The sequence below is a fragment of the Pinus tabuliformis genome, chromosome 6 (assembly GCF_031772625.1).
Source record: "Pinus tabuliformis cultivar Carrire ecotype Pingquan chromosome 6, CPIR1, whole genome shotgun sequence".
Lineage (NCBI taxonomy): Eukaryota > Viridiplantae > Streptophyta > Pinopsida > Pinales > Pinaceae > Pinus > Pinus tabuliformis.
The window spans coordinates 314034969-314045220 of record NC_142292.1 but is presented as its reverse complement, the minus strand read 5'-3'; the positions used below and the strand labels follow the sequence as shown (position 1 = coordinate 314045220).

The window sequence follows — 10252 nt, the reverse complement described above, 5'->3', positions numbered from 1 at the left end:
TTTCCCGTGAGAAGATATTTCTCCAATTAACCTTGCTGCAAGAACGAGAGAACATATATTCACACAGAGCATATATCCACAAAGAGCCAACTATAGAACCCAATGTCACCAAGAGTGGCGAACAAGGAAATATTTTTAGAATTAATTGATGCAAAATGCGCTTGGGAATAATTGGGAGGATTCACCCACTATAATTGCACCTTGTCATATATATGAGGGTGTCTATGAGCCCCTGTATTGCAGCAAAAACATTGCAACTACTAAGGGCTTCTCAACTCAAATTATCAACCCAGGGTTTGTACAAACTTAGAGGTGACAATACTATATGTGTAGTAAGTTAGATTCTACTCATGTCACCCTTAGTCATGAAATCAGATCAAGGTGTTTAGAGACAATTCCTCCAACTAAGGACATTAAAAAATTCTTATGAAAGCATAATTTAACGTGATTCTAACTACAAAAGTTAAAGTGCCATTCATTCAATTGTAAATTCTAATTGACATTGCATGAAAGAGAAAGGGCTAGTCTATTTACAGAAATAAATCATGATACTCTACTTTTCACATTGAATCAAATCTGTTACCTATTTGTATGAATCATTGATCTACTTCACATTTGCTGGAAAATGAGAAATCTAATTTTTAACATGTCTATGAGTAAAAATACTAATTCTAACTATGTTTTTCTATCTGATGGTTGTGTGAGGAAACCAAGAGCTTGGATTTGTCTTCATTAATAATAAAATCACAAGTTGGGGGCATTATTCCACTTTACTAAGCTAGGATCAAAGTGGGGATAAAAATTGGTTGAAGAGAACATAGCTATAGGGATGCTACAGGAGGTGCTAGAGGAGTGCTTGTATTATTGCATGAGGCCTTGTTTTCTATTGCGGGGGGGTGGCAACAATGTTTAAATGATGGAAATGGTGTCTTAGAGGTGGAGAAAGGTGGATGAAGGTAGAAGGCGATTAACGGAGGGTGTGGGAGCCCCTTGGCCAAGCCTAGTACCCCTCAGAGGTTTATCTTGCACCAAAGTTGATGCCCACAATGTCCTTTATTTTCCTGGACAAAGTGACTTTGGAGACATATGTTGGAAGCTGCGTGAGGTGCCTAGGAGGAGCATAGAAAGGTCCATGTGAATATGGAAAATTACGCCCACCCCTGTAGATCAACACAATCCCTGCAACTAGCCAAATGCATGCCTCAAGCGACCAATAACACAGGAAGATAAATTAACATGGAAAATATGAGTTGAGTTTGATTAAAATATGTTCTATTCCACAACACTACTTTAATCACTAAAATAATGACATTAACTCCTAATTTGCAGAGAATAAGAATGAGAAAGTATCAAAAACTAACATCTATTAATTTCCAAGAAATCATAAACAAATATTTTTTGATCGTGATTGTAAATCTTTCCAATCACTCTTCCCACAAGAGAGGTGATAGGTGCGATCACAAGTTTTTATGATATGAAATCTACTAAAACAAGAGGATTGCAATTCTTTGAAACAAGAACAAGAAGGAAATACAAGGGAGGGACTAAAGCCTATGGTTTGGGTCCAAACCCAAGGGTTTCAACTCTGTAAAACCAACTCAAATGCAGATCAATCGTAAAATTCTCATTAACAAAAAATAATAATATCATACATCATACAAAATTTAAGAATAACAATGTCAAGCACTAGGCTCTCAGTATCTACTCTTAGCTGCAATGAAAAATTGAATTCTAAAGAGCCTTCCAGATGGTTTATTTATACAAAAGGGTAGCTAATGGAGACTCCCTTGAAAAGAGGAGTGATTCCCTCCAAGATCTCGATAATTGTGGCCCTAATCCTCCTTGATCATCACATGTATGTGGATTCCCTCGGCTTCTTATGAATTTGAGCTATGAGTGAGGATTCTATGATCTCAAGCCATGTTAGAGAGCTAAGGAGGTGGAAAATCACCCTATATTCTCTCTTAGTTGTCTCCATTAAGCCCATTGCATAGTAAATGCCTAAAGAATACTTCCTTTTCCTGAAAATCAATCACATTATGTTGTACAATATGACAAGCACATTTTATTCTTCTTACTAAGCATATAATGGATAAAAATGTGAATTAATGTGAGAAAAGGATAGTTTTAAGGGTTGGAGGATATCATACTAAACTTCAAAATTTACCTATTGATGGGACCCATCATCGCCCCTCTGTGTAATGTGTTTCTCATCCTACAAGGAACTTAGTGATACATATGAAGCTCATTCATGGCCTTGGTGACCTCTATGACATCCTAAGGCACCTCAGATGGCATTCCTTCCTATGGATAAAAATATGAATTTGCCTCTATCTATGTCCATACCTTTTGTTCCTTTCACTGGTTTCTACCTTCTTGTAAGCCCACTAGTAAGGGAGCACTGAGTTTGAGTCCTATCCATTTTATCTTCAACCTTTGCGTGATCATTTTGTACAATGAGGTTCTTTCCAAGGCATTCCTTAGTCTTTCTAGAAAGTGATACTGTATGATTTCAAAAATGTGAGGTAAGGCATGCTTCCTTCTCTCACAAGCTTGTAGATTCTCTATTCCCAACATCCTAAAAGTGTCCTAAAAATTTAGAATGGATTGTTGTTGGGTTGCTATGTACCTAGGTGATAAATTATCATAAGAGGAGATGAGATTGTGGTTGCTGATAACAACTATGGGGCTTACTAATTATGTTATGATGTATAATGGAGACATTTCTTCCTTTTCCATCACCTTATTTACTTCTTTCACTCTTTTCTCCTCATGTGTCAACCAAGGTGCTAATGCCATGAGCTGCATGTTTCCAAATCTTGAATTCGGGTCTCAAAAATTTAGATCTATTAGGATCAAATTGTGCATATAAAACTCTGTTAGTTTTTCCTTATCCTTTTTACGTACCTTTTTTCAAAACTTAATAAATTTATTTTAGTCTTGGAAAGGTAAAGACCCATATTGTGCTACTGTCTTTATCTGGAATTACATCCATTGCTGCTTGAGGAAATTGGCATATGATTTGGATGGTTGCTTGCATTGTATGGCTTCCATAGATAAACTTGCCATAGTAGCACATTGTGTTTCATTTTCTTCCAATTTTTCTTTTAGCCTTGTGTTCTCTACCTATAGTTTCTCCCTTATGGTTGGCTCCCTTTTTTTCAGGTCACTTAATTCATTGTTGATTTCATTTATCCTTTCCCCCATGAGGTCCACATATTCTACATTTTTGGATTTGGAAATTTGCATCCATCTATGTGTTCTTCCTCTTTCCTTCTCCAAATCAAAGAAGAGTGGGATAGTGATATTCTCAGGTAGAATCTTACCTCCCTAAACAAATTTGTAGTAAGATTCTAGATTGGGTTGTGTGTTGAAAAAGTGCAACAAGAAATGCTAAATTTAGAAAGTGCTAAAAATAGAACTACTAAAAATCGCACCTCTAAAAATAGCATTTTGGCCAATGAGAATTTTGGCCACCTTGGGTGAGAGGTGAAACTCCGAAAAATAGCATCTTCTAAAAATAGAATTTCTGGGTCCCTTCCTATTTATAGCAATCCCTGGTCTATCTATAGGAATTAAATTCGAATTTGGTCTTACCAGCAGTTTGGAATATTAATTAATTAATTCTCCATGAGTTAATTAGTTAAGGAAAAAAAACTTGAAGTCTTTGTGAGAACATGCAATTATTTCTCCACTAATTGGGGAATGTGTCCTTGATTTTCTCCACTGATTGAGGAATTAAGGATGAGTTCTATATTGAGAGGATCAGTTGACTTAGTTTAACTTAGTCAAGTTCAGTTAGATTAATTTAACAAGTTGTTAAATTAATGAGATATAGTTTGTTGATGCTTGCATGCATGTGACAACTATTATTTTCAGATAATTCTTATTCACTCATGGATAATTGATGCATGTCAGTTCTGTCAGAGACCCAGTTGAGATTAAATGTGGGAAAATGTACTATCAGATGCTAGGATATTTCTAGTAGGTATTCCTTGCATGGGGAAGGAAATAGGAACTTGGACCTGAGGTGCAGCATTTATATAGAAGGCTAGGTAGTCCATGAGCTACATCTTCAGAGTACAAAGAGAGCATGATAGCTTTTGAGTTGATTCTTTTTGTATGTTGTTGAGGATTTCCACTTGATTGATAATACAGTGTTGGGGTTTTATGCTGGTGCTTTCCCCAGTGATATATTCTATGTTATGTGTGATTGATTCCTTCTTATCAGTTATATGTGTTCATGCTTGATGTTGCTCATGGTTGATTAGCTTCCGCAAAGTTTATGGTAGATGTAGATCTAGTATTATGCTTTAGTACATTGCATGTATCAGTTTGATCTGCAGGTAAAATTTTGTACATGATATCAGTGAGCTAGCTGATTTGTAGTGAAAATTCTACATCGTATCAGAGCATAAGTGATCAAGGAAGAACAGTATACAAGAAGGAATTCGAAGTTTATTATTCGGGATATATATATCTCAAGTTCTGATCACATCTATTTCACCGATGGCATCTATGGTTTAAGGCTTGAGTATGCCCTTGATGGTAGCTCAAACTATATAGCTTGGAAGGATCGCATGGAGGTAGTATTGGAAGATAATGACCTTTAGGACTTCATTGATCAAGAAGTCCCTAAGCCTACTAATGCTACTCAACTGGTTGCATGGAAGAAGTGTGTGGCTAGAGCTAGGAGAATTCTCTTGGAGGGAGTGTGAGATCACATTGTCTCAAGCCTCCATGGGTAGGAGACTCCATTTGCAATGTGGAAAACATTGAAAGATTTATATTAGAATAGCAGTGATCAGAGGAAGTTGGCACTGAAGGACAAAATTCAAAAGATCAAGTGTGAAAAGGATGAGACGTTCTCTATGTATCTGACCAAGCTCATCACATGCAAGGATGAGCTTGCAAGTGTAGGGGTCATGACATTTGATGATGATATGGTGAGTCTAGCACTCCTTGGCCTTCTTAAGAGCTAGCATAGCTACCAGGACTCAGTTAATGGAAGGGAGAAACTGCCAGATTGGGAACGACTATGGTCGGATTTGATGCAAGGGGAGATCAGACGGAGCACCAAAGACAGTTCTTCATCCATGGAGGATGAGGAGAATTGTGCCTTAATGAGTAAGGCAAGGAAGGGGAAGGAGAAGGTTTCTCTTTCTGAATCCAGTTCTTCCAATGGTGGGAAGAAGGTTGACAAATCGAAAGTGCGATGATTTCGTTGTCATGAGGTGGGCCATTATGCTGCAAATTATCCACGGAGGAAGTCCAAGAAGGGATCCGGGGAAGGATCTGAAGGTGAGGCACTTGCTTCACAGTTTGAGTTGGATTTCACACTCTTCACATGCATGGTTTCATCCATGGTGGGAAGTGGTTGGTTTCTTGACAGTGGAGCTTCTTTCCACATGACCAGTGACAAGAGTTTGTTCGGTACTTTGGAGGAGAAAGATCTCCAGATGCTCATAGCGATGGGTAATGATGAGAAGTATAGTGTCTCAGGTGTAGGCATGGTTAGTTTTCAGAGGGAGCATGGAGCTCACCTTACCTTGACCGATGTCGAGTGTGTACCAGGACTGAAGAGAAACTTGGCGTTGATCACGATGCTGGAAAACAGAGGCTATGATTTAGTCTTCAGTAAGGGAAAGGTTTTCCCTAGACACATCATCACTAGATAGGTGAAGCAGATTGGTTCACGGGTCAAGAACCTATATGCTCTTGAGGTTCAAGATGCATGCAAAGCCTTGAGCAGCAAGGCAACTGATGGAGACTTGGTGGTTGAGAGGGAGGGTATGTTACCTCTCAACATGCAGTGCCAGAAGAAGTCTCACACGATTGTGTAGGAGCCACGATTGGTGCAGCAACTTCAGGAGGTTATGGAGCAGCCACAATAGGGGAAGCTGAGTGGAGATCGAGTAGACACATCTACTCATGCAGAGACCTCCAGTAGGGGGAAACTTCGATCCAGGTGGGCTGAGGGATCACATGCAGCCATACCTCTAAGTAGGAGGTGGGGCGATGTAGAGTGATTGTCCCAAGGAGGATGGGCAAGATCCTTGAGGTACCTAACCTCTTTGATTCAACTTTGCTACGGGAGCCCCGATGAGGAGTAGCAGGAACTGACTATTTGGGTAGAGACAGATGTGGATGGAGTGGCAGAGAGAGATACAGTGCAGGGAATCCCAGGACAGTGCAGAGCATGCAGGCTACAGCAATACGAGAGGCACAAGTGTATTTCACAGTGTAGGGTAGCATAGAGAAGGACGCAACAATGCGAGATGCATGGATATGTTGCAGTAACGCAAAGGTTAGAAAGGGATCACTTGTTAGCAACAGGTAGAGCTTCAACATCAGAGTATGTTTCTAGCCCAATAGAGTGGTCAGTTGGGAGTTTTTTTTGTTCCGAGTGTTGCTGGAGCAACCACACTTGGTAGATGTGTTGCATGTAGAACATTCCAAAGTTACAGGATTAGGTTCGAGAGGAAGCCTTTCTTGTTGAGAGGGAGTGTTGAAAAAAGTGCAACAAGAAATGCTAAATTTAGAAAGTGCTAAAAATAGAACTGCTAAAAATAGCACTTCTAAAAATAGCGTTTTGGCCAATGAGCATATTGGCCACCTTGGGTGAGAGGTGAAACTGCTAAAAATAGCATCTTCTAAAAATAGCATTTCAGGGTCCCTTTCTATTTATAGTAGTGCCTGGTCTATCTATAGGAAGTAAATTCGAATGTGGTCTTACCAACAGTTTGGAATATTAATTAATTAATTCTCCATGTGTTAATTAGTTAAGGAAAAGAAAAATTGAATTCTTTGTGAGAACATGCAATTATTTCTCCACTAATTGGGGAATGTGTCCTTGATTTTCTCCACTGATTGAGGAATTAAGGATGAGTTCTATATTGAGAGGATCATTTGACTTAGTTTAACTTAGTAAAGTTCAGTTAGATTAATATAACAAGTTTTTAAATTAATGAGATATAGTTTGTTGATGCTTGCATGCATGTGACAACTATTATTTTCAGATAACTGTGTATTCACTCATGGATAACTTATGCATATTAGTTCTGTCAGAGACCCAATTAAGATTAGATGTGGGACAGTGTACTATCAGATGCTAGGATATTTCTAGTAAGTATTTCTTGTATGGGGAAGGAAATAGGAGCTTGGACCTGAGGTGCAGCCTTTATATACAAGGCTAGGTAGTCCATGAGCTACATCATCATAATACAGAGAGAGCAAGATAACTTTTGAGCTAATTCTTTTTGTATGTTGTTGAGGATTTCCACTTGATTAATAATACAGTGTTGGGGTTTTATGTGGTGCATTCCCCAGTGATATATTCTATGTTATGTGTGATTGATTCCTTCTTATCAATTATATGTTTTCATGCTTGATGTTGCTCATGGTTGATTAGCTTCCACAAAGTTTATGGTAGATGTAGATCTAGTATTTTTTCCCCTAGGAAAAATCATAATTTTATTAATAATAAGAAAATTAGATTTTGTAGATGTTGAAGTGCATATTCATAAGCAGGTCAAAACTATTTTTCAAAGAAAAAACTAGAAAGAAAATAACTGTAAAAATAATGTACAAATGGGGAGAAAATTATGCATTTCTCCCCTTTTTCTTCTCAACCTTTCACCACACCCCTTGAGTTGGCAAGGATGAAAACAGTATGAGTGAGGTGTCATCCTCTGGGCGAGGATTATCCTTGTCTGAATCAGAGTGGTCTAAAGAATGGAGTCTTTTGGCTCCACTGGTATCCATTGAAACTAGTACCTTCTCAAGCAAAGACTCCATTAGATCATGTGGGATAGATTCCACAGTTTCTGGCTTCTTGTGAATCTCATTGTTCTCTTGGGAATGTGGTGTTCCTTTTCTATTTCTTCGTCCTCAACAGGGACATCTTCAAGGGATAGTGGAGGGAATTGCCATTCCTGGGGCTGTTTTCCTGCTTTCTTCTTCCTACGCGTATCTTTTTTGGCTTCTGGGCATGTGTTTTGAAGATGCCCTGTTCGGCAGCAAATTCTACATCTAAATTCAGTATTTTCATAATCTGGTATTTATGTCCAGCAGCTCTGTTTATACTTGAGTTGTATTTGGTCAGGAAGCCCTTTACTGAGGTCTACTTCCACACACATGTGTGCGAATGTATAAATTCCTTCCTCCATTCTTTCTGTATCCATTTTAATGGATCACCCAATGGTGTTTCCTATAGTAGATAGGACTTGAGGGCTTCAGAAGCGTAGTGGTAGGTTGTGAAGACGAACCCAGACCGATGTCCGAGATATAACAATTGTGTTTGGATCAAATTCTGGGCATCATGGAGTCATGAAGAGACCTGTGGACCCATAACCATGGTCCCGCCCTCATAATGATGTCTCTTTCCTCTGTTGAACGAAATTTTACAATGAAGAAGCCTTTGGCACAGAGCCGAATGTCACATGTATCGTTCCAGGTTCTGAAAACCCAAAGGTAAAGGTCCATAGACTTGGGCCAGAAACAGTTGAATCTGCAGATTACTGTTTGTTTTTTGAATGTAGAATAGTACTCGTCTATTTCTGGTATATCCATATTTATTTCTGGGGTGTAGCTCAGTTGTTCCACAATGTATGGGGCGGGTGCTGTGCCAGCTTGTTTTGTTGTGTTTGTGGCTAGTTTGTTTCCTTCAAGAATGTCTTTGAAGGATAACCCTGCATTTTTTTTTTTTTGATGTGTTTCTGGGGTTTTTGTTGTGCTGCTACCTATGCCATTGCCTGAGGGATTCATTTTGTGATGGTCTGCCCCACCTTCCCTCAGCCGCAGGTTGAGAGTGATGGTAGACTCAGGTAGGATTTTGTAATCCATAAGGGTTTTGTAGTCTTGGAGTACTTTGCCTCCAAAAATTAAAACCTGTGATCCTGTAGGGTAACCAGTGTGTTGGTAGATGTTGTTCTTCAAAAGCAGTATTGATTTGGTGATCTGTACCCAGGCCAGATGTGTCCTCCCAGATGGGGTTTTTATAAAAACTTGAAAAGGAAGAGGGCTTACCAGCGATTCCAGTTCTGGTTCTATCTGAGGGGGCGAGATCTGGTCCCGGCAGGGTTGCTCCTGATGCTCTGTTGGGAAAAATCCTATTAGTCGTGCTTTTTTCCTCATTGTGGTTTCCGCAGTCTCCTTTTTGCTGTCTGCATAGCTCCGAGGGTAAATATCAGTATGGCTGACATCGATGGTGTAGTCTCCAAAAACCCTAGAAAATGAGCCCTAATGGCTGGCATTCTGTTCCATGATGTAGACAAAGTCTTCCTCTGGAATTGACCTCAAGGGCAGCACGTTACCCACTGTCAAAATGGTCTTCTTTCCGTAGTAAACAAAATGTCCCGGGTACAATGGGTGCCTGAAGATCACCTTGCTGAGAGGAGCGCCGCGGCCAGGATCGTGTATGACGCCCGTGCCATTTCCCCTGATAAAGCCCTTGTGCTCACCAAAGTTGAGGCTTCTGAAACGTGCAGGTCCCTTCCTGCGATGGATGTGGGGTTTGAATGAACCTGCTCCCTTTCCCTTTCCGTATTGTTGACCCCAAGGACATTCCGCAACCTCTTCAGTAACAGTTACCCTGGCCTCCACCGCTAGTTTAAATGCCACATCAACGTCACCCGTCTCCAAATGGAGAATCACTGAGGTGCCCTTAAGGGCCACCGACGATTTCACTTCTGCACCAGCCTCCTCGATCTCATCACAGACCATAACCTCGGCAGCACCGAACTTCAAATGGGCGTGAAGGATGAGAGGGAGCTCATGGTCAGCCTTACGCTTGGGATGATGAGACTTCGTAATTTCTTCAGCCCCATGTGGAGCCTCCACAATCATATGGGGTTTCAGAATAGAGAGTGTCTGTAGCTTAGCCGCAGCATTATTTCCTTTATCGTTCTCTGTTGCGTCTACCACATTCTCCAGAGCCATTTTCCCCCCTTGTCGTTAGATCTAGTATTATGCTTTAGTACATTTCATATATCAGTTTGATCTGCATGTGAAATTTCTACATGATATCAGTGAGTTATTTGATTTGTATAGAAAATTCTACATTGTGGATCAGGCTCCTAGAGCTCTTGGAGGCCTTTTTCTTCCTTTCATAAGGTGGTTTCTCCTTCTTAGAGCACCTCCTTCTGCTCCTATAGCATCCCCTATCTCTCCTATAGAAGCCCCTATTTCTATTGTAACTTCTATGTTTCCTCATGTATCTCTTCTTTCTCTTGTTGTAAAATGGAATTTTGTG

At 39.9% G+C, this 10252-nt stretch overlaps 1 protein-coding gene across 1 annotated transcript; it reads right to left on the bottom strand.

Annotated features, from left to right (window-relative positions):
* Positions 1–9240: 9240 nt before the first annotated feature.
* On the bottom strand, positions 9241–9939 carry LOC149258566 (uncharacterized). Its single transcript, XM_089422960.1, has one exon. The coding sequence runs from the start codon at positions 9937–9939 to the stop codon at positions 9241–9243; it is 699 nt and encodes a 232-aa protein (XP_089279086.1).
* Positions 9940–10252: the final 313 nt, after the last annotated feature.